At 37.5% G+C, this 25,422-nt stretch overlaps 1 protein-coding gene across 1 annotated transcript in view; it reads left to right on the forward strand.

The window, feature by feature from the left end:
- MORC3 (MORC family CW-type zinc finger 3) overlaps nucleotides 1-25,049 on the forward strand; it is a 41,287-nt gene extending 16,238 nt beyond the window's left edge. Inside the window, exons 7-17 of the mRNA XM_081799833.1 lie at nucleotides 2,264-2,392; nucleotides 2,804-2,923; nucleotides 5,475-5,572; nucleotides 9,982-10,086; nucleotides 12,149-12,271; nucleotides 12,378-12,452; nucleotides 13,449-13,494; nucleotides 14,890-15,056; nucleotides 18,470-19,358; nucleotides 20,739-20,896; nucleotides 23,557-25,049. Coding sequence (XP_081655959.1) covers nucleotides 2,264-2,392; nucleotides 2,804-2,923; nucleotides 5,475-5,572; nucleotides 9,982-10,086; nucleotides 12,149-12,271; nucleotides 12,378-12,452; nucleotides 13,449-13,494; nucleotides 14,890-15,056; nucleotides 18,470-19,358; nucleotides 20,739-20,896; nucleotides 23,557-23,710 — 2,064 coding nt within the window. The 3' untranslated portion in view covers nucleotides 23,711-25,049. The remainder of the gene's footprint in view (nucleotides 1-2,263; nucleotides 2,393-2,803; nucleotides 2,924-5,474; nucleotides 5,573-9,981; nucleotides 10,087-12,148; nucleotides 12,272-12,377; nucleotides 12,453-13,448; nucleotides 13,495-14,889; nucleotides 15,057-18,469; nucleotides 19,359-20,738; nucleotides 20,897-23,556) is intronic.
- The last annotated feature ends 373 nt before the right edge of the window (nucleotides 25,050-25,422 follow it).

Genomic DNA, 25,422 nt, shown 5'->3' on the forward strand with positions numbered 1-25,422 from the left:
TTTTGTTTTTTTTTAAAGATTTTATTTATTTACTTGACAGAGAGAGACACAGCGAGAGAGGGAACACAAGCAGGGGGAGTCGGAGAGGGAGAAGCAGGCTACCTGCTGAGTAGAGAGCCCGATGCCGGGCTCGATCCCAGGACCCTGGGATCATGACCTGAGCCGAAGTCAGACGCCCAGTGACTGAGCCACCCAGGCGCCCCTGTTCAGAAAAGTTTTATAATTGTAAAGTCATCAGGTCTAACAGCACTTGTAGTTCTTTCACTGGGTGGTTAGATTATTTGCATTAGGAATTCTAGAATCAGTATGTCCTATAGTAGCCATATTGATTAATCCAGGCAAAAACACGAAGTTCAGTGTCTCTCTTTTTTAGTTTAAAATATTCTAGAACACCTTAATTTGCATCCTAAAGCAAAATATAGATCATACACATTAATACAGTTTTGTGATAAATATCTCTGACATTTGACCTTATTAATAAGTGTTTTTGAGATTGAAATTAATACTGTTTAAAATGTTGATATGATAATAAGAATATTGTTTCTTAGTCACTATAAGACATATAATACTACCTTCCCTTTATTTTTTTGTGCTAAGATGATTCCATAACCCCAAGTTGAGGAAAATGTGACATTAACACATTTACAACTTTCTGATACCCTAGCAGTTATATACCCCAAAACGTTATTGAAGTATGTCCTAGTTGTTAAGAAAATGTTGCTCAATTATGAAACAGATCCAGAGGCAGGCCCAGCAGGTGGTGTGGATTTAGTGTACCATGAAGTAAAATGTTTTAAATATTGTTAATAAATTTTATAAATGATAAAACACTAATTTTGAAATCAGGAATCAGGAAATAAAGAGAAATGTTCAAATTTTGTGTTGAATCTTCATCTGTCCTTGTGTTATTCAATTCATTTCTTTAGCGATATATGATGGCTTGGAGGCAGGCATAGAACAGCATATTTATTTTTAACATGTTTTAGAATATGGACTTCAGTCAAGATTGTAAAGTATTGGGGCACCTGGGTGGCTCAGTCGTTAAGCGTCTGCCTTCAGCTCAGGTCATGATCCCAGGGTCCTGGGATTGAGTCCAGCATTGGGCTCCTTGCTCAGCAGGGAGCCTGTTTCTCCCTCTGCCTGCTGTTCCCCCTGCTTGTGCTCTCTCTCTCTCCCCTCACCCCATCAAATAAATAAAATCTTAAAAAAAAAAAAAGATTGTAAAGTATCTCAACTTTCTTTTTTTCTTTTTTTTAAGATGTATTTATTTATTTGTGAGAGAGAGAGTGCATGTGTGAGCAGGGGGATGGGCAGAGGGAGACGGAGAGAGAAAGAATCTCAAGCAGACTCCCCGCTGAGTGCGGGGCCTATGCAGGCCTCAATCCCAGGACCCTGAGATCATGACCTGAGCCAAAATCAAGAGTTGGCCGCTTAATTGACTAAGCCCCCAGGCATTCCAGTATCTATATTTTCATACATTAAGAATTGAAAATACATTTAGATTAGTGCTGATTGTTACAGTTCAATTTTTAAAAAATACTGAGCTTGTCTACTTGGCTTAAGTGTTGGTGTATTTATGATATTTTCCTTTTCAGGTGTACAACAGGCCTTTCTGTCTATATTAGATTTTGCTTGTTATTTTTGCCTAAATAAAATTTATCATTACTTTTAAAATGCAATAGTAATATATATACTTGACAAAGAGTCAGAAATACAATCCTTTTTTGTACATATGTACATTTTTTAAAAATTAAAATGAAATATCACATATGCTGTTTTATAACTTTAAAATGTTTTATTTGTAATATAATATTCATATAGGTCAATAGATTGTTTTCTGCAAACCATTTTTCAGGCTATAGTATATTGAGTATATATTTTTTTTTTTTGTAAAGATTTTATTTATTTGACAGAGACATAGCAAGAGAGGGAACACAAGCAGGGGGAGTGGGAGAGGGAGAAGCAGGCTTCCCACTGAGCGGGGAGCTTGATGCGGGGCTCCATCCCAGGACCCTGGGACTATGACCTGAGCCGAAGGCAGATGCTTAACGACTGAGCCACCCAAGCGCCCCTATTGAGTATATTTTTAAAGAAAAGCAATCAAATACTAATAAAAGCTTTATAGTCTATATTGTTGAAGAGTTCATGGGTCCTTTATCAAAGCAAAGTGGTAGGTTTCTTTTTAAATACACATATCAGTAATGTTGAACAAATGTGTAGGTAATTATTTGGAAAGGACAGATATTGTTGTGTGTCTTTGCAGGCTTACTGTAGTATTTTATACCTAAAGCCAAGAATGCAGATCATCTTACGTGGACAGAAAGTGAAGACACAGCTGGTTTCAAAGAGTCTTGCCTACATCGAACGTGATGTTTATCGACCCAAATTTTTAGTATCCTTTTTTTTTTTTTTAAGATTATTTATTTGTCGGGGGTGGGAGGAAGGAGGGAGGGAGGGCACGAACAGGAGGAGCGACAGGCAGAGGGAGAAGCAGTTCCCTGCTGAGCAAGGAGCCCAATGTAGGACTTGATCCCAGGACTCTGGGATCATGACCTGAGCTGAAGGCAGACACTTAACTGACTGAGCCACCCGGGTGTCCTTTATTTTCCTTTTTACGATGCTGTATAAAGATACATTTATAAAGTGTATTTCTCTTCCCTCCTTTCTCCTATCCTGATATGGAGTCTAATCCTCTCCAACTTTGCCTTTTTCTTTACACTTTTGGATTCATTAAAAAATGACTTGGAAAGGATGATTTGGGGGGAGTGAGGTGGTGTGTTCAGAATTTTCCTTAACATTTAAGACTAAAACGGTGAGAATTACTTTTGGATTCAACTGCAGAAATAAAGACCATTATGGGATAATGATGTATCACAGAAATAGACTCATCAAAGCTTATGAAAAAGTTGGATGTCAGTTAAGGGTAAGCTTTATATCTGAAATGTCTATCTTTTATAAAAAGTTAAAATATCTTATTGGGTCAAATGTGAAATATGCTTTGCTTAATGACTTTTAAATGTCAGTGTGTTTAATGTTGGTATGGCACTTGAACTTAAAATACTTTTATATTAATTTCCCGCTTGGTCCAAATAATCTTATGAGGGGGACAGAATATTTTATCTCTGTTTTACAGATGAGGAAATGGGGGCTAAGAAGTTAAGTAACTTGCCCTAGACCTAAAATGAGTATGGTTCTTAGATCCAGATGCAGATCTTTTGACTGTATTTGGATATGGATCCCTGATTATTTTGGGGATGAAATTGGTTAGTTTTATTTAGTCCTGACTTATTAGCCAGAAAAACAGGATCATACAGGTGATTTACTTCTTTGGAGTTAATTTCTAAATATATTGGAGCCTTCCTCCTAAACCACTTCCATTGTTGTAGAATTCAATTTAGGATGATGCACATTGCCCACTATGCTAGTCTGTTCATCCTTTACATGTTTTCACAGAAAGGTTTTTTTGGAGTATATGTGTTAAGAATTCAGTGATAAATTCTGAAAATGAAGTTTGTTAAAGGTATTAAGTCTAGGCATATCTTGTTTTCCAAGTTTATGGTTTTCATTTTCTATTCATCTTGTTTCATTCTAAGTTCTTTGTAGAATGGTGTGAGCTCTACACAGTATAATAGTGTGGGTTTATCTTGAATATTGCTCAATAGGGGTTGTAACTCTGTTACATGACCCAGAATATAGCATTTTCGCAAAAGTAAGCAAACTTTGTTGGATTCTTTTTGGTAACCACTAATTTCAGAACCACTAAATACAGAAATCTGGCAACCATGGTATGAGGTGTCAATAACTTTTATTTAAAGTGCTAATTTTCATTTATAATTGGACTAGTAATTTTCATCAGAAATATTCTATAATTAAAGTTACAGGGAATTTCACTGGTAAAATTAGAAATGCATTTTTGGTATTAAGCCTTGTTTCTCAAGTGCTTTGGGATTCAAAAGAAACAATGTATCTGCAACAGAATGTAAAATATTTTTTTTCTTATATCATTTATGAATCTTACTTAAGATACACAGCCCATTTTTCCAACCAAGTTAAATTTGCATTGTGTATAATTTCTGGTTAAGGTTGACCTTGTTAGAAATAGGCTTTTATAGCCAACTCTTACATTGTTTTTCTTTACCAGGTGATGGACTGGGCATAGTATTTGCATTCTGTGGATTCAATAAACAGTTACTAAATAAGTGTCAGATACCTGGTATGATTTGCCGTGCTTGATGCTCAGAATAAGAAGATGATAAGATACAGAGCATGCTCTCAGAGTTCTGGTGAGGGGAAAATGTGGTACAAGTTGGAAGAATCAGAAAAAGCTTCTTGGAGAAAGTGGTGATTGAGATGAGTCTCAGTTGATGTTACTGTGTTGAAAAGTCTGGCAAGGGTTTTCCAGGCAGAGAAAAATCTCTGCAAAGGAGGGGAAAGAGGCTTCATTAAGGGAGTAGCTAACTGCTTGGGGCATACGCAACTAAGTCAGGAGAGTGATGGAAGAGAGACAAGAAGATGAGGCCGGAAAGAAAGTGAACAGGAACTACAAATTGAAGGGTATTGTGGTTTATTAATGGTTTGAGATGAGAAACCACTGATGGTTTTTAATAGAGTGGGATTACGATTAAATCTGCATGGTTTCATCTGTATTTCTCAAAATTTTCACTTTCACTTTTTCCTTTTGTAGACTCAGCTATAATTGTGAACAGAATACACTTGTTAATCACATATAATCAGAATATATGACTCCTATACTTTGAATATTTTAGCTAGCAGCGTTTTAAAAATAACGTGAATTCAACTGGCCTGGGTTTTTACTTCATCACCATTAGCAACTGGATGTGTAACTTTGGATAAATGATTTTAATTTTTATCTAGCAAACTTTTGGAATATCATTGCTAAGGTCTTTGCTAGATACTGTGGATATAGAAAGGAGGTAGTTGTGGTTTCTACTATCTAAGAAATGTATCTCAGTAGAGGTGGTCTTTTTTCTTTTGTATAAAAGTGGGGATGATAATACTTGTCTAAATGGTTATTTGACAACAGTGGAAGTGGTTTTGGAGGAAGGCTCTAATATATTTAGGAATTAACTTCTAGAAAAGTAAAATACACCTACCAGACACTATTTTTCTTTCTTTCTTTCTTTTTTTTTTTTTGAAGATTTTATTTATTTATTCGACAGAGAGACAGCGAGAGAGGGAACACAAGCAGGGGGAGTGGGAGAGGGAGAAGCAGGCTTCCCGCTGAGCAGGAGCCCAATGCGGGGCTCAATCCCAAGACCCTGAGCCGAAGGCAGACGCTTAATGACTGAGCCACCCAGGCGCCCCCAGACCCTATTTTTCAATCTAAATTTCATAAGAATCATGACATAAAATGTAGGAAAATGGTTCATATAAATTATAAATCTTTGTGGAAGGGTAATTATTTTGAGCATCATGTCTTATGCTTGAAACACTGATTTCATTTTCTTTTTCAGGCAAACAATATGGGTGTTGGAGTAGTGGGAATTATAGAGTGTAATTTCCTAAAGCCAACTCATAATAAACAAGATTTTGACTATACTAACGAGTACAGGTATGTTACCTATTGAAGTTACTTTTTACAGTTTATTTTGGAAATACTTTCATCTCTTTTCCTAAACTGAATTTTTTTTTCTGTCTTGTGGATGTTTTTATATTATAGAACTTTAAGAAAATTGGTAGATGAGAGGCTTGCATAGAAAACACATTTAGCCATCTTCTCCCAACCTAGGAATTATATTTTACTCCATTACCGGTAGAAATTCGTTCTCCCCTGTCTTTATTGATGAAGTATTTCTGAGATTTATAGTAAAAATAGAGAGTATTTCTGCTTTCTTGGTGTCAATATTTACTGTGTAATATCCTGAAACTTTGTTCTTATTAGATGGGAACTTGAAGGTAATTTAGTCCTGTGTACATTAGACAGAAATACTCCGATCTTTTAAGAGTGGTTAGAAGTCACAGAATGAATATGACCATCAGTTTCACTTGTAGATTTAGGAGGCACACTTTCCTTAATGAGCACATAATGCAAATGCATGTGAACATTGGTGATGAAGACAAAAATAATGTCATAGGCCCTTTTTTCAAATAAAGAACAAATAAAGTAGAATAAATAATAAATGTAAGAGCAAATCAATGAATTAGAAATCACATATAATACAGAAAATCAGTATATACTCAAGAGTTCACTCCTGAGGCAGAGGCTACTCCTGTTAGTTGAACAGGGATAATTTAATATAAGGAATTATTAACTAGGATAGTAGAGGGTGATTACTAGAAGGGGTAAAAGAGAAGGTTCCTAGAACTAGCAGATATAAAAGACTAACATTCCCTCAAGGTTGAAAAAGAGGACTAGGAACTAGGAGAGGGGCCCCTGCCCCTAAAGTCAGATTCAGATCTTGTAGCAGTCATGACAAACATAGGAACAAGCTACCTCCAAGTTTCTTGCCAGAAAAAGAAGGCCTGGCCAGTGCTGGTCTGTAGATGTGACCTGCTGTTGCCAGAGGCTGTGGGTGGGCTGGAGCTGTTCTGTAGAGGAGACCTGTTTTTGCCCAAGGATGTGGGCACACTGGAACTGGTCTCTTGCTGGAGGTTGTAGGCTGCTGGAGAGCAGAGCATGGCTAGAGAGCACAGATGGAGCTCCTGGGGGCCACTGGGCTCCAGACAAATAATAATAATATATACCAGAACCTGAGGCACACATGTCTTCTGTCATCTAGCGGTTTCATTGACCTGTTAATCCAGTTCAGCATTCCTCAGGCTGCCAAAGGATAAATGTTTACGTGATCAAGCTTCAGAATCACAAAACTGAGCAAAGACTGGGTGTGGAGCTGAGAGACAATAAGTTCATAACTGAAAAAATCAAAAAAGCCCAGTTTGTTCTTTGATAAGATTAGTAAAGGGGCAATAAAAGGGGAAAGAAAGGAGAAAACAAATCATCACTATCAGAAACAAAAAGGAGACAGATGCAAAAACATCAAAGGAATAGCATGAACGGTTTTTTACCGTCTTAGATGATATGGCACATTCCTTTATAATTGAGTCAATTTTTAGAAAACTTTCCACATATTAAATTCAAACATTTAAGAAGGAAGTAGCAGCAGTCTTACACAATCTTTAAGATTTTATGAGGACATGTAATTTTGGTAGTGAACATGTGAATACATTACAAGAAAGGGATTTATGTCTCATGATCAAAATATAATTTTAATAAAATAATAGCAAATACCCTCTAGTGATATGCAAAAAGGATAATACATTAAAACCAATTGGATTATATTGCAAGATGACGTGATTTTAATATTCAAAAATCAATGTAGTTCATCACATTGATGTTAGAAAAGAAAAATCTTATGGTTCTTTTCATAGGTACAGAAAAAGCACTTGATAAATTGCAAGTCCCATTTGTAATTTTTTTTTTTATTTGAGAGAAAGCACCCGCACAAGCGAGTGGGGCGGAGGCAGGGTGTGGGGGTAGGGTGGGACAGAGGGAGAGGGAGAGGGAGAAGCTTAAGCAGGCTCCATGCTGGGCGTGGGGCTTGGTCCTACGACCCTGAGACGGTGACCTGAGCCAAACTCTTGAGCAACCTAGGCACCCCGCCCATTTGTAATTTAGGGGAAAAAAGGGAACACTTACAAAATCATTAATAGAAGGGCATATTAGCAATACAGAGCATTTACAGAAACACCAAGCATCATTCCTAATAGTGAATTATTAATAGCTTTCCCCTTAACAGTGAAAATGAGATAAGGATTCCTGCTATCCACCATTGTTCTTGAGGAAATAATCAGTATAATAAGGAAAGAAAAGGAAGTAAAAGTTATAAGGGTGAAAAGGAAGAAATAAAACTTTTCTGTACAAGATAGTATTAAGTATATAGTAAGTCCAGAATAATATGCAAATTTAGAATTAATAAAGGAATAAATTAAATGATACATATTTTCTAGGGTTGCTGGATAAGAAGTATTCAGAAATCAGTTGTATTTCTGTTTACCAACAACTAAAAACTAGAACATGAAATTAAAAAAAATTCATGAAGTTTAAAAAAAAATCAAGTACTCTGGAGTAAATAAAATATGCAGCATATACACTGAAAACTATGAAATATTGTGGAGTGAAATTTAAGCCCCGAATAAGTAGGCAAACCAGGTTCAAGAATTGGAAGGCTGTATATTATAAAATGTCAGTTCTTCCCCAATTAAATACAATTGCAGTTTTTTAAAAAAAAAATCCTTGCCAGTTTGGGTGTTGATATTATTAATAGGCTTATTCTAAACTTTATGTGGAAAGTCAGAAGACCCAAGATAGTTAAGACAATCATTAAAGAACAGCAAAGCAAGAAAACTTAACCTACTAAATACCAACACTTGTAAAGCTACGGTAACTTAAGTGTGGTATTAATTAAAGGATAAGCAGTCTGTTGAAATAGAGAAGCCAGAAATAACCCCCCACTTTTTATATGTTTGGTGACCTCATTTATGACAAAGATTACATCATGTTATAGTGGGAAAATGATCATCTTTCCAAAAATGCTGGATCAGTTGGCTATTTGTATGGTTAATATAATTAACCATACAATATGACTCCTACCTCAAAGGAAGCAAAAAATCGATGCCAGATGGATTTTAGACCTAAATGAGAAAGACAAAAACAGAAAATGAGAACAAGAATATTTTAAAAACCTTTAGTTAAGCAAGTTTTTAAAACAAGGTGCAAAAAGTATTGATCATAATGGGCAGAATGGAAAAGTTATTTAAAATGAGTAAGACAGAGAATGTTGGCAAGATGTAGAGCATTTGGAGCCCCTGCACGTGGCTGGTGGGTATGAAAATCGATCAGTTTTGAGAACTATTAGATTATCAAGTAAAACCAAACATCAGTGCCCATGACTATGACCCTGCAGTTTCATTCCTCAGTATATTCTCAACACAAATGGGTGCAGTCTCTTGGACTGAGGAATAGTGGTGATGAGAGGAAGAGATGAAGAAGACGTGAAAAAGTGAAATGCAGGGAGGATATGTTTGGGAAGGAAGATTCATTCTCATTTGGACACTTACATGTTATATGTTATGTGGTAATGGAGAAAAAATTAGTGGGAGATAATGGGTGTGGATAGAAATGTCTGATTAATCTGCCAGTGTAGAATTTGAAGTCTTGACATTTGAAAGCCTTATTTTAAATTTAGAATGTTACACTGACCGTACCTTGTGTGTGCATAGTTCTGGCAAAGTTGGTGCTTAACTCAGATGATTACTTAAGTGTGGCCTTAGATCCCACTGGTTTGATTTTTACTAATATCTTATTGGGGAAGAAGTGACAGTCTTAACTGTGGGACAGAAGCTGTTTTGAAATATACTTGCTGGTGATGATAGCATACTTTTATAAACTTAAAGTTTGAGTTCTAGGGGTGCCTGGGTGGCTCAGTCGTTAAGCGTCTGCCTTCAGCTCAGGTCATGATCCCAGGGTCCTGGGATCGAGCCCCACATGGGGCTCCCTGCTTGGCGGGAAGCCTGCTTCTCCCTCTCCCACTCCCCCTGCTTGTGTTCCTGCTCTCGCTATCTCTCTCTCTCTGTCAAATAAATAAATAAAATCTTTAAAAAAAGGTTTGAGCTCTAATATGAATTGAAGCTTATAAATTTATCGGTTGGGGTTGGAATTCAGAGAGCCTGTGGTACTCCCACTAATTGGTCTGCAACATACTTTCTCAACAGAGGACACAAAATATTACTATTTGTATCTTCAAAGATGATCCTGGCTCTGTTCTGGGAACTTAAAAGTGTCCTTGTAGAAAATTGCCATTAGAGCATTCTTTACTAACTGTACCTTTGGGAGTCATCAACCTCCCCTCCCCTGTAGTGTCCACATGATCCTTACTAAGTCGTTTGTGCTTTTTCTGTGTTTGACAAAGATTTAAGCTTTATCTTTTTTTTTCTTAAATTGATTTTGATTTGCTTTTTTAGGCTGACAATAGCAGCGTTAGGAGAAAAGCTGAATGATTACTGGAATGAAATGAAAGTGAAGAAAAATGCAGAATATCCTCTAAATTTGCCAGTTGAAGATATTCAGTAAGTACAATAAAAAATATCAACCCACTCTAATATCAAGATGTGATGTTGGAGCGTATAGGGATGGTACACAAACTTTGAACTAAGCCAGAGGAAGAAGTAAATTGTACAACTCCAGTGAGCACACCATGAAATGAGTCAGTGAATGTATACATTTATACATACACACAAAAGATTCATGAAGCAGTATTTATCCATACATTCATTGCATGCTGATACTTATTTCTTTTAAAAAATGTAAGTCGACCCATTAAATTGATTTCATGATCCACTAATGGGTTGTATCTCATACTTTGAAAAACTCTGGTCTTGTGTAATAGGATCATGAGTCTAAAGCCAGACCTGAATTTAGATTTTAGTTCTGCTTAAATAATGATGTGACATTGAACATGTTACTTGGCCTTTTATAAGCTTCCTTTTTTTTTTTTTTACTTGTAAAATGGGAACATTAGTAGCACCTCCCAGAGTTACAAGATTTAAAAACTATGCCTAACAAGCATTCAGTAACAGGATAGCATACAGAACCAATTCTGTGAATGAATGAATAATAACTGTGTACTGATGGAAAGATGACCAAGATGTATAATGAGGAACAGAAAAGATGCAATTCAGGGGCGCCTGGGTGGCTCAGTTGTTAAGCGTCTGCTTTCGGCTCGGGTCATGATCCCAGAGTCCTGGGATCAAGCCCCGCGTTGGGCTCCCTGCTCCACGGGAAGCCTGCTTCTCCCTCTCCCATTCCCCCTGCTTGTGTTCCCTTTCTCACTGTGTCTCTCTCTGTCAAATAAATAAAATCTTAAAAAAAAAAAAAAAATGCAGTTCAATGTATTAATTTCCCATTTTATTTTTTTAGTATATGTGCTGCCGAAGCGAGCACCCCACTTTATTTTTTTAAGGTGTCCATATACACATGCATAATTCTGCAAGCATAGAAAATTCTACCAGGGTTTAAAAAAATGAACAGTGGTAAGCTCCTGAAACAAGGGGTTTGTATTTACTTCATGAATTTCTGGAGCACATCCGACTTTGACCCTCCAACTCTTTTTTTTTTTTAAAGATTTTATTTATTTATTTGAGACAGAGAGAATGAGAGAGAGAGAGAGAGAGCACATGAGAGGGGGGAGGGTCAGAGGGAGAAGCAGGCTCCCTGCCGAGCAGGGAGCCCGATGCGGGACTCGATCCAGGGATTCCAGGATCATGACCTGAGCCGAAGGCAGTCGCTTAACCAACTGAGCCACCCAGGCGCCCCGACCCTCCAACTCTTGATTTCGGCTTAGGTCATGATCTCAGGGTGGTGAGACAGAACCCTGCGTCATGCTCTGCACTGGGTATGGAGCCCGCTTGGGATTCTCTCGTTCCCTCTCCTTCTGCTCCTCCCCCCTCTCTAAAAATAAACAAATTTTTGGATTGTTTCAAGTTTATGTAACTATGCAAATGCATTTTTAAAAATTTAGATATAAAAAGTTATTGGCGTTATTCATATGTTCAGTGAATTGTTAATAATTGTTAAGTGAAATGTTAAATGAATACCTAAATTCTTCATAGGATCATTGTAATTTTCAAATGATAAAACTAAAGCATTTTATAAACTAAAAGAATATACAAGTTTTAGATATTCAGAGATATGCTTATGGTAGAGGCTAAAATGTAATAGAATTATTAAAAATGCTTAAATTATAGTAATAACAGCTTGTCTGTTTTCTGTACTTGAGCTAATAAATATACTAGATTGGACATTGCGAATGCTAACTTAATATAAATTTCAGAGCAAGGCGTTTGGAATCTTAAGTTTGAATTTTTATTACTAGAGAACAAATTGAGTAGTATGCTATTAAACAAGACATTTAAGTCTCTGTTTAAATTGGCCTGTTAGCTTTAACCTTTTGAAGGTAACCAAAATTGTTTTTAAAAATTTAACTTGCTGTACAACAATAATTATGTCACAGGCATTTCAGGAACAGAATTAAATAATAAAGGCATTTTGTGGTAGAAATGATGTAGAAGATCTAATGAAGTGTACTTTGCATCCGTATTTTCATACTAATATTATGTTGTTTTGTTACAGGAAACGTCCTGATCAGACATGGGTTCAATGTGATTCCTGTCTAAAGTGGCGAAAATTACCAGATGGGATAGATCAACTTCCAGAAAAATGGTATTGCTCCAATAACCCTGACCCACAGTTCAGGTACCATATAGTTGGTAGTACCCTTTTTGGAAAGGCAGAAAGTACTGTTCAAGATATATGAATAGGCGCTGGTGACGTGTTATTCCCATGTGATTTTTCTGACTAGAAATTGTGATGTTCCAGAAGAACCTGAAGATGAGGATTTGGTGCATCCTACTTACGAAAAAACCTACAAAAAGAAGTGAGTATTGTATTAATGTTTGGTGGGGAAATAATGCTCAAATTATTAATAGTGGTGGGTGTGCAGCATTAATTGGATGCTTCTCCAAGATCAAGCTAGTACAACCCAGAAAAGATTATGACCCCGGAAGAGATTTTGATGTGGATGCATAATACCAGCTGCTTTTTTTGTTGTTGTTTTAACTTTATACTGTGGATGTCTGCTCTTTTTTCACTTGCTATTTATCCTATTATCTACAAGATAGTTTGCATACAGAATAGTTCGTTTTTGGGGGCCACACATAGGTGAATCATCAATGAGTAATGCCTGATACGAGTTTATAGTCTTAACAGGGAAGGTGAGATATGGGCATTACCAATGAGAAGTTGATGAGTACTGTAGAAGGCAGGATCCAGTCCTGTTGGGAAGCCCATAAGGAGAAATGACTTCTGGCTGGGGATGGGAAGGGAAATCTGGATCAGGAAAATTCATGAAGGATATTTGTGTAATAGGCCTTGAAGGATGGGTTAGATGCAAATGTATGGGAAACTGATTTGTTCAGCTTTAGAGCAAATACGTGAATGGGCATGATGGAAAATGAGGGAGGGAGAAGCTGGGTAATGAAGGATAGTCAGCCCTGGTGAACTGTAGGCTACTGTCCACACACACAGGCTGAGTGCATGCAGAACTTCCAGGTGGTTTTGATTTAGAGTGCACGGTTTTTGAAGATAAATGCAGCAGCAGAACTGTGAGTAAAGAGACCAGTTAGAAGCCTTTGTGATGTTCCAGCTCAGAGGTCTGAGAATAATGCTGGTGAGGGTGGAAAGCTTAAGGCAGACATTGGGCATTACTGAGGTAAGAGGTAGAAAGTATTTCCCTCCTGAGGGCTTACAAATGAAATTGAAGCAGAGTTCAGTGTACATATCTGAGTGAGTCAGTCGTGAAATGCCAAGTATGTCATTGAGAAACAGTGAAAAATAATTAAATATGTTCACTTTTCTTTCTTTTTTTTTTAAGAGACAAGGAAAAATTCAGGATCAGACAACCGGAAATGATCCCTCGGGTAATTAATGAAACCTTGCATTTTATAGCTGTGTATTATATTGGGTAGTGGGTAGTTTAACAAATAGTTTTAAAGCTTAAGAGTTGCATAACAAATGGAGGTGATTTTGTTCATTCAGTTCACATACTCCTTTTCTTATACCCCTTCTTGCCTTCTTTCCTAGCCCAACAACTTCATTGAAACTGTTCAGTTTTATTATTTAGTCGGGCATCTTCTGAGGAAAGGCAGGCATTAAGAATCTTACCACCCAGGCATCTGGGTGGCTCATTCAGTTAAGTGTCTCTTGATTTTGACTTAGGTGATGATCGCAGGGTTGTGAGATGGAGCTCCAAGTCGGGCTCTCTGCAGGCATGGAGCCTGCTTGGGATTCTCTCTCCCCATCTCCCTTTCCCTCTGCTTCTCCCCCTCTAAAAAAAAAAAGAGAGAAAAAAACGATGAATCTCACCATCACATAGGCAATTAAGGAAAAATTCACAGGAAGCCCTGGGGAGCCATGTTCTGGTACTAACCTGGACTAAAGCTACAGTGTTTTTCTTGACCACTTTCTTAGTGCTTAATGGTGTTAAGGAGCTTTTTCTGAGTATGTGTAGGCAGTTGTACTTCTTGTGTAAGGAAGTTTGGTCTGCTGCAGATGTGTATGTTTGCTTTTAGTTACACTGAAATGTTTTGTTTTTTTTTTTTTTTAAAGATTTTATTTATTTATTTGACAGACAGCGAGAGAGGGAACACAAGCAGGGGGAGTGGGAGAGGGAGAAGCAGGCTCTCCGCAGAGCAGGGGAGCCCGATGCGGGACTCGATCCCAGGACCCTGGGATCATGACCTGAGCCGAAGGCAGTCGCTTAACCGACTGAGCCACCCAGGCGCCCTACACTGAAATGTTTTCTTAAGGCAAAGGCTGAGGGTTTGGAGGTGAGGACAGAACTGGGTGAAAAAGAATAGTGGGCGTACTTATTCTAAAGGCAGTATCTTTGAAAAAAAAAAATAAATAAAGGCAGTATCTTTGACTTTATTTTCTATTTCTTTTTTTGAGAAAAATAAGTTTTTAATTATTTCATTAGGTTCTTTATAGCATAGGGTCAGTAAATCTTGCTATAAAAGACCAGGTAGTAAGTATTCTAGGCTTTCTGGGCCACATGCAGTCTCTGTTGTGTATTCTTTGTTCTGTTGTTTTGTTTACACCTTTAAAAATGCACAACCATTCTTCCACTCACTTGCAGGTTGGATTTGGCTTATTGGCCTGTTAGTGGCTCTCTGGTATAGACTAAAGAATTTACATGATTAGGATAGTTTTCAATGTTTTCTGGGATGCAGGGCAAAGGGATAATAGTATCTCGTGTTTTGGGGCATGGCACATTAAAAAAAGTCCTTTAAAGTTGATTTTTTTTCTTCCAACAGATTAATGCTGAACTCTTGTTTCGGACAACCCCCGTGTCAGGTCAAAGCTTTTCTCCTGTGAAGGAAAGTGTTCCAAGAGGACATCTTTCAGAAGTGGCAAATACTTATGCAACAAGACTTATAAATAATCATCGAGGTTCACCCCAGTCTGAACCTGAAAGCAACAAGTCAGTGGCTAAAATGTATTTTTCCAATGGGGAATGAATATTAAACAGAGCCTTTACTTGACACTTCTATGGCAGTAATGCACTTCTAAGAAGTTGTAGTTTATATATGCATGTAAAAAGTCTTAAGGATAAGTTAATTTACTTTTTTTTTTTTTTAAGATTTTATTTATTTGAGAGAGCGAGAATGAGAGAGAGAGCACATGAGAGGGGGGAGGGTTAGAGGGAGAAGCAGACTCCCTGCCGAGCAGGGAGCCCGATGCGGGACTCGATCCAGGGACTCCAGGATCATGACCTGAGCCGAAGGCAGTCGCTTAACCAACTGAGCCACCCAGGCGCCCCACTTACTTACTTACTTTTTTTTTTTTTTTAAAGATTTTATTTATATGACAGAGAGCACAAGCAGGGGGAGCAGCAGACAGAGGGAGAGGAGAATCAGGCTTCCCCCTGAGCAGGGAGCCCGATGCGGGACTCGATCCCAGGACCCTGGGATCATGACCCGAGCCAAAGGCAGACGCTTACCTGACTGAGCCACCCAGGCGCCCCTAGTTAATTTACTTTTATTATCTAAACTTACCCCACCCCACTCATGCCACCCATTTAAATCAATTTTTAAAATATCAGTGGTAATCATTGTGGAATTTGATCAAATTTTAACTTCTTTGAAATTCTGTATAATATGAAAATTCCTGCTTTTTAAATTACCAGTATCTTAGAAAAACATGAAGCAATTAATAGTACAGCACTATAATGTCAAGTGTGACCCATGAGTTCTTAGCTCATGGCAGGCTGTTTATTTTGGATGAGTGGATGGAGAAGGGAGGGAGAAAAAAAGGTATGAGTGATAGGTAAATTGGACAGTTAGCTCTCTTGACTGGAATGGTTAGGGAATGTTTGGGATGAGGTAGTACTTGGTTTGGTTCCTGAAATTCTGAAAGCAATACTCTTTGCAGGTGGCCATTCAGAGGGAATAGAATTGAATACAGGTGAAGAAGAAAACACGATGCCAGTTAACTAGGGGATCAGACTGAACTACACTTGGTCTTTTTTGTTGAAAGATAAACATTGAAACCAGGTTCCCAGGGATAGTGGGATGGGATTTTCTGAGTGGTTTTATAGCCTTCATTAAATTCTCAAAGGGATTTTTGACCTCCAAAAGAATTAGAAATAACTGCTTGCATGCATATATACATCAGGAGGGCCTGTTCTAAAATAGTTTGCTGTTTGTAGCCTACATTTTTGGGGCTGGATTGCTACTCAACTAAGAATTTGTGTGAATTTTTAAAAAATAGTCTCCTTAATGGTCTTGGCTTTTCTTCTTAAAGATGGTTCCAAACAAAGTAAGAAAAAGTGAAATCTGTAAAGTTTACAGATAAAAGATAATGGAATTTATTCTTTTTTTTTTTTTTTAAGGGGAGAGGGGCAGAGTGAGAGGGGGAGAGAGAGAGAATCTCAAACAGGCTCCACGCCCAGGGTGAGCCCTGAGGGGGGTTCAGTCTCACAACCCTGAGATCATGACATGAGCCGAAATCCAGAGTACTACGCTTAACCGACTGAGCCACCCAGGTGCCCCTGAAATTTATTCTTTGAAGTGATTTATTCCATCCAAGTGGAAGAAGAGAATAGAGAAATTTTTCATTAATTTTTAAAGCCTGAAGATTTTGAAGTTTGAATTTGAGAAAAATACAAGCTTTTTTTTTTTTTTTTTATATATAAGCTTTATAAATAAAGCCAAAGACTGGAAAGGTGTTCCTAAACTAAGTCTTCAGAAAGACAAATAGGAATTAGCTTCATAAGAAAAATAACAGGGCAGCTCCCAGTTAAGTGATTAACTCCATGGAACCCCAGGCGTGCTCCAAACTCGGAAGCATTTCTTAAGGCAGAAAATGGGTGAGAACAGGAGGCTTGTTTGAGAGTTTAAGGAAGAGTAGTTCTCTAAACCTCTTCATAACCTGCCAGGTCTGGTGATGTGGCTTCTCCTTCTCCGTCAGAAGGTAGGATGTTTTCCTTCTGGAGCAGTTTCACTGCTGAAGATGTGCGTGAGCCACTGTTTTGAAATAGGAGGAGTAAGGGAAAGTGAGTACTAAATGATGAGAAATCCCCCCGCCTTCCCCTCATTGCGCCCCCAGGGGAAAAGCCCTGGGTGGTGCTGACAGTTTGAGCACCCTTAGCACCACAGGGCCAGCCCTCACTGCTTCTAGTCGGTCTCACCCTGAAACATAAAGATAGGCAGAGATCACCAGGAGTACAAACTGAAACAAAGGGAGTAGAGGAAGCCCTGTGAAATTTACTGGGAGGTGGGTAGGTGTGGAACAAGCACATTTCTTAGAAACGATAAGCAGGTAGAGGGTAGAAAAAGGAAAACACAAGGTACAGGAGGGCCAACATCTAAATAAGGGAATTTCAGAATGGGAGATCAGAGAAAACAAAGGGGAGGAAATAGTATGACTTAACTTCCACTAAATACACAGCAAAAATGTCTGGAAAAAGATCCAATCTAAGAAACATGAAATTTTCGAACACCAGGGAAAATAATTTTTTCAGGGAGAGAAAACAAAAGTTACCTTCAAAAAGATCAGGAATCAGAATGGCAGGAACACCAAATGGTACATAACAATGGAGTGATGCTTTTAAAGTTTTGAGAAAGTAATTTCCAACCTGGAAGTCTATATAAAAACCAAGCCAGCAATAAAATTGAGAAGTGAATAAAGATACTTTCATCATGTAACCTTTCACATTTTTTTATGTCCTGTGTACTGTTCTCAAGATTTTATTGGAGACTATGTTCCCTCGATATGAGGGAGTAAAGCCAAGAACCAGAAGAACCTTTCCTGAGATGGAGGAAACAGGAGGGCTAACACCTAGGGCCTAAACAATAAACCTCAGATAACCTGCTGAGGGGGAGCAAATAGTATCATTTGGTGGTAAATTCACAGAAAACTGAGTCAATGAGGAAAATGAGGCAGTTTTTAATGCCAGGAAAATGGAAGGAGAGGGCATGCTGGTTTAGTTTGTGGCTCACCTTTGATCATCGAGCATTGATAAAAATGACAGCAAACTGGAAGGGCAGAGCCATTCACTGAGCGCTGGAATGCAAGGAGCAGACCTGGAGGGGAGGGGGCATTCCCATTTGGCCGTGTATATATTGAGGTGCCCAGAGGACATCAAGTGAAGGGATGTTTGGGAGTATGCAGAGCTCCTACTTTAAGGCAAGCTAAGTAGTCTAATTGTTTCCTCAGCTGTACAGGAGAAAATCCTCTCGACTTCATTAAATCATTGAGCAGTGCTGTGTTAAACATTTTTTTAAATGAACATGGACATTTCTTAGAATTTCATGATAGATTGCTTCAAGTCATCTATTTTGTTCATTTCTATATTTTATAGTCTTATATTTTATATATTAAATTTTTTTCCAGCCTGAAACGGAGACTTTCTACTCGTTCGTCCATTTTGAATGCAAAGACTCGGAGATTGAGTAATCAAGCATTTGAAAATTCAGCTTATAAAGATGATGATGATGAAGATGTCATCATCTTAGAAGAAAACAGTACTCCCAAACCTGCAGTAGATCATGACATTGAAGTGAAATCAGAACAGAGTCACATCGAGCAAAGTGGTCATCAGGTCGAGCCTGTGGCTGATAAGGGACCTTGTGCCCCGGCTGGTTCATCAGGCATCTCATCATCCAGGTGTGATCAGGGAACCGCTGCGGCTACCCAGACTGAAGCCCCGAGTGTAGTTGTTAAAAAGGAAGAGGCACTTGAAGATGAGATAGATGCACGAAATGATGCAGCTGTGCTGCCAGCCTGTGTGGAAGCTGAAGGGAAGGCACAGGAAACCCAGGACACCTTTGATAAATCTGCGGGTGATGCTAGTTGCCAGCTAAATGAACTGAAAAATGAGCTGCTTCTAGTTACCCAAGAAAAAGAAAATTATAAAAGACAGTGTAATGTGTTTACTGACCAAATCAAAGTGTTACAGCAGAGGATACTGGAAATGAACAACAAATACGTAAAGAAGGAAACTTGCCATCAGTCTACCGAAACTGACGCTGTATGTTTACTTGAAAGTATTAATGGCAAATCTGAAAGTCCAGACCACGTGGTATCTCAGTATCGGCAAGCTTTGGAGGAAATAGAAAGGCTGAAGAAACAGTGTAGTGCTCTGCAGCATGTGAAGGCCGAATGCAGTCAGTGTGCCAGTAGTGAGAGCAAAAGTGAAGTGGACGAAATGGTTGTGCAGCTTGACGATGTGTTTAGACAGTTGGACAAGTGCACTGTGGAGAGGGACCAGTATAAAAGTGAGGTGAGTGTATCATTCCGCATAATGAGAGTCCTGGGAGTCCCAGGGAGTCTGAACCACAAAGAACTGCCAGTTGCTAGATTGGAATAAATTACTTAGTAATATTTCCATGTATTGACTGTGTGTTGCCCTGCTGCTTCTCAGCTGGGGAGTGGTCATCCTGGGGGTATATGGAAATACGTGTTGAGGAGTTGGGCATTGCTAAAATTTAATGGGTGGTGACCAGGTATTGTAGTTTCCTGTAGCGTACTGGAAATTGCTGTGTAATGAAGGATTATCCTGCTCAAAATACTGTTCTCGTTCCCATCGAGCCAGTCAGTTGCTAAATATAGGGAATATCACATCCATTATTAATAGGCTTTGCAATAACCATGCAAGGTAGGTGATGATGTCCTCATTTTATAGATGCACCCTGTATTAGTTACGATTAGGTCTATTGGCAGGTGACCAAAAACACCGTAGAGCCGTGGCAGTTCCACAGGCATCCGAGACAACAGGCTCCTGCATTGTTGCTTCGCTTCTCAGCGTGCCATTATGGTCCGAGGTGGCCTCCAGGTCCAGTCCTCGTAGATCTATGTTCCAAGCAGCAGCAAAGAAGAGTGCAGTTCCTAAAGTTTGCTGATATTCCACCTGTCGGAACTTAGTCATCTGGCTAATGGGTGCTTTAGAAGTGTAGTCTTTATTCAGAGGTTCTTCTACTGAGGAAGAAGGAGAAAAATGGTAGACGTCAGGAGATAGGTAGTAGCCTCTGCATATACCCTCCATTCAGATTTAAGAGAGCTCCTTTTAGAAACATGTATTTTATGTATTGTATTAATGTGGTGTTTGAAAGAAGGGTTTTTCTGCTAAAGAATTTGGAAACAACAGGATGGTGCTGTACTGCCCCTTCTTCCTGGAAATAATGCTGACATAACAGCTCATCCAAACATTCATCTTGATGTATTGGCTTAGAGTTAGATGACAAAATATATAAAAATCAAAACGAGCTTTCGGTTACAACTTAGAGCTGGTGAGTGTGCAAGAAATGAAAGCCACTTTGACGTCGACATAATTTAGGCATTTTTATCTTGGTTTTCCAGTTTTTAGGTACCATTTGTTTTCATTCAAGCGGTAGTTAACATTTCGTATTCTTTGAATGTGACAAGATGTGGAGGTGAAACTAAAATGAAGCTTTGTTTATAGAAAGCTATTGTGGGTGGTTTTTTTTCCCCTTTTTTGATGGTAATTTTCATCAAGCAGGATTTTCTACATTTCTTAGCTTAAATTTGTACTTTGGCATTAGTATTTTTAAGTCTCATTTTAGCGTTAGTATTTTTAAGTTTTATTTTTATTAGTATTTTTAATTTTTAAATTTAATTTTAGTTATGAATTCTTTTTTGTCAGGTTGAATTATTGGAAATGGAAAAATCACAAATCCGTTCACAATGTGAAGAACTGAAAACTGAAATTGAACAATTAAAATCTACAAATCAACAGTTAGAAGCAGATGTTTCAACTTCAAGTAACATTGAGGAGTCTGTAAATTATACTGATGGGGAAAGGTAATATTACATGAGGCACAACTCTGGGGCTACCTTCTGGTTAGCATGATACTTGCTAGCACACCTCGAATAGATACTGTTCTATCAAAAGAAAACGATCCTTCCCTTCAAGGAATGAACAGTTTAGGTTCAACTTAAGTGAAATAGGAATTTGGAAAGAATAAAGCACTTGATCAGTTAGAGTGGTTTGGAATGCTGTTTGGGGAAAAGTGGAAATTGAGTTAGATATCAAAGAAGGTGGTAAATTTGGCCATGACTAGAAGACAAGGGAATATTTCATGAAACATACTTTTTCACCTGGATTTCTTTTACTTTTGTACTTGCCATTTCTTTATGGTTTTCTGTCCTCATTTTACTACATGCCATCCCCAATGTTAACTTTTAGGTAATCACAAAATTACTAGAAATTGCCGTAGTACAGGTGATTACTAGGAAGAAGTTCCTCTGTGAAAATAAGAAAAGAGTAAATGAAGGATTACCCTATCTCAGTAAGATATAAAATGGGTTTGGGGTTTTGTTTCGGTTTTGAGCGTGGGGGAGGCAGACGTTCAGGTGGGAGGGGATGATGGTACTCCTGATGTGTTGATGACCTACCATCTGAAAGTAGCTATAATAAGGTTAAAACTGGGCAACTCTTCCTGCTCATACAGTATGACTTCAGACCTAAAAGGCACTGTTGTTGAGATATAATCTCCTGCCATCCTCACTTGACATCAATTATATTATTACCTTGTTTTTTAAGTTAAGTTTTTGAAGGATTTCCGTAAATCTGTTCATGGAAATGGAGTAGAGCAGTACATAAAAGCCTAGAAGGCTAAGGTCAGAAGAAAATCCCAAGTGGTGTTTCTCAAAATGGGAACCACAAACATCTGTGGTGCTTGTAGAAATGTAGATCCTTGGCCTACAGTGCAGCTTATTAAATTGGAAACTTTTAAACCGTCTCAGATAATTCTCTTGCACACTGACCTTTGGGTAACTGATGATCGATTGGTTATTTATTTTATTTATTTTAACCGATAAACCTGTGCTTTCCAAAATAGTATAGGAATATGTGGCTATTGATACTTGAAATCTAGTCTGAATTGAGATGTGCTTTAAGTATAAAATAAATAAAATTTTGAAGCCTTAGTAAGAAAAAGAATGTAGAATGCCTCATTAGTAATGTATTTTGATTTTTTGATGATACAATATTTTAGTTACATTGGGTTAAATATATAACTAAAATTAAATTTACAGCTGCATTTTGCTTTTTACCGTGGCTATGTGAACATTTTAAACTGCATATGGAGCTTGCAGTATTTCTCTTGGGACAGTGCTGTTCTGTACATTAAAAATAAGAATCTGTGGCAGGTCCAGTAGATAATAGAAATTAGCCAGGGACAATCAGAAGACTTAAAGGAAAAGAGATGTAAGAGGATCATTGGGTCATACTAGTCTTTTGTGTACTTATCATATAGATAAAAGGTTGTGGTTACAACAAAGGGAACATTCTTGGTAAGGATATAGGATGGTAAACAACTTCTGGAAAGCAAAGCAGAAAAGTGTTTGAACCATGAACTCAAAGGTGAGTGAGGAAGCTTGGACAAAAAATGGCTGGAGTGGAAATGATGTAAAATTATATCCAGGGGCGAATGGAATCTTACAATCCAAGCTTACAAAACATGTTTTAAATCACCTTACTGTGGATTGTCAACGTAGGGATGAGCATCTTGCCTCTTCAGACATTTCCACCTTAGATCAGTATCTAAGCTAAACGTAGGCTGTTTATATTTGGGAGAGGGGCAGAATAAGAGCAACTAACATTCAGTTCCCATGTTTCACTCAATCTTTGAAGCAAAGGCTGCTGAATAGTTTTAAGTCTTCAAAAAGTCTAGGGTGTTGGGGGTACCTGCGTGGCTCAGTTGGTTGAACATCCGACTTTTGATCTCAGCTCAGGTCTTGATCTCAGGATCGTGAGTTTGAGTCCCACCTAGCCTAGTGTGGAGCCCACTTAAAAAAAAAAAATAAAGTCTAGGATGTTGATATTCAGATACATGTATATAAATTTGGAAGGAATGATAATGATCATTTAATCCAGGGATTCCCAGTGTTTTCAGCAAAGCACCATTCCCTATAAATGAATAGTAAAATGGATCATCAGTGAACTTCAGCATATGAAAGGTTCAGAGAAGTCTTGATTTTAAAAACTGTTTAACATTATTTAGCCCAAAATTTTGTAAGCTTATTTGACCACAGAACTGTTTCTCTTTCACACAAGGGTGGATATCTCATAGAACATGTTTTAGAGAACAGTTCAGTTTTTATTTTCCTCAAAAGCTGAAATTCAGGGAGATGCATTCTTATTCTGAGACCAGTGTTCTCACTAGTATATCACTGCTGTTTTCCAGGTGACAATATTTTGTATTATAAATAACACCTTGTAATTGTATGTATTTTACCAGTCCAGATTTCTCCAATAGCAAGTTTAAATTGTATTAGTTAGAACCAAACAGAGCCACTAGTTTTATGAAACACTCTACTTACCAAGAGATGCATAATTATTAAGTTAAATTATGGATTATTAAAGTAGGTGGATTCATGTTTCACTTAAATTTTAGGCTCCACGTGAATATTGAACTGTTATAATGTTCATCTAATAGACGTAATATTTGTATTTGCAGCCTCAAACTTCGATCTCTTCGAGTTAACGTAGGACAGCTGTTGGCCATGATCGTACCTGATCTCGATCTTCAGCAAGTGAATTATGACGTTGATGTGGTTGATGAAATTTTAGGACAAGTTGTCGAACAAATGAGTGAAATCAGTAGTACTTAAAGTCTGTTTTATGTGAGATAATAAAAATACTTGCTCAGTCCTGTGGTTTTATAGCTTTCAGAATGGAAACACTTTTGTTTTATAGATATGACAAGTGACAGACTGAAGAACCATGATCTTTACTGTATTCTATGCATTCAAGTGTGGTCACAAGTACTATGGGCACACTTAATCACACCTTTTGAAATGCCTGAGAATCATTCTTACTGAACGGCTGAACAGCTAACTCATGATTCTGCTTTGAAGTGTAAATACTTGTAATTAAGTCTGCACATATTTTTTTATTACTCTAGAGGACTTAAGTGTTTTTCACCAAGAGCTTTTCAGGTTGCCCCTAACCTTTGTGCAATTTTTTCTGGTTCCCAAAGTGTATTTTTCTCTGAAGTGAGGGCTGTGCCATAATACAGATGGAAATGTTACCTTTGATTTTCTTACAGAAAAGTTTTTAAAAAATGGAATTATGCTCCTGATAAGTTGTAAGTGAATTGAATCTTAATGTTTCTTTTCTATAAATTCTTATCTCCTGAAATATTTTATTCATGGAAACAAGGTAAGCAGAAACTCTCCATCCATTTTATCAGGATTTTCCTTGTGCTGAGATTGCCAATCATGGTTAAACGCAGTGTTTTTATAGAACAAAGAAATGATCTTTAGTATAAAAAAGCATCAGAAATATTAAATGTCCCACCACGTTTACTTTGAAGCCCATTTTTGGCTGCTGCTTCAGCATGGAGTGGGCACAATAATTGTTTAATATTTCTTTTTGTGAAATTTCCTGTACAGCCTTTTGTAGGATTACTACAGGTTAATGAGAGTTGAGGAAGACAATCTTTCTCAAACAGTACAGCATACTTTTCATTATATTACAGAGCTAAGTGTTTTATGTCCTGGAGGTAAGCAGCAAACTGCCCTAGGATTATAGTATTACATGTCATAAAAATTATGCTTTATTGGTCCCTTGTTTGTGCAATTTTAAAGAGATGGCTTTCTATTAAGTATAACTATGTATATATAATTAAGAATCGTATTTTCCACAACTGAAATGTGCATTATTTTTTTTTCAAAGTTTTATCATTGCTATTTATTTTTACTTTTGTTTCTGAACATTCAATACATGTTTCTCTTGTATGTATGCTTAATTACATGTCTTTCATATACAATATTAAATTTTTACTGTACATTAACTTCTAGAAAAAGCAAATAAATGAAGGTTGTTTTTATTTGCTTGATAAAGTAATTGAAAGTGTATTTTTGGTATGAAGCTGGTTTTCTGTCCTAATTGTATCTGCCCAAATTTTAAAATATCTTGTAATAAAATAAAAATATATATGATGGCTAACTCTTCAGATACTACTTTTAAAGAATTCTATATTCAAATTATATTTTGGAAACTGAAACTGTCCATTGAGGAACCCTCAGGTTGAGCTCATTTTAAAATCTATATTAATTACAAGTTCTATTTAGGAGACCAAGACTGTTTCCATTAAGACTCTAAAAACTGAGCTCATCTTGAGAGTGTGTGTGTGCGTGCGTGTGTACATGTATTTTACATTCAAGAAGAGACTCTGTAAATCATTTAGCCTAAAGAAACCTTGCTTAAATGATAGCAGCAATGTATAGCATGTCTAAGTTTGTGAATATTTATGTAGCAGTTCTTTCTGGAATTTGCTATTTTTCCCTTCCTTTGGGTCAGCTATATTCTTGCAAAAATA

Source organism: Leptonychotes weddellii, chromosome 1 (genome assembly GCF_054177405.1).
Source record: "Leptonychotes weddellii isolate Sample4059 chromosome 1, ASM5417740v2, whole genome shotgun sequence".
NCBI lineage: Eukaryota > Metazoa > Chordata > Mammalia > Carnivora > Phocidae > Leptonychotes > Leptonychotes weddellii.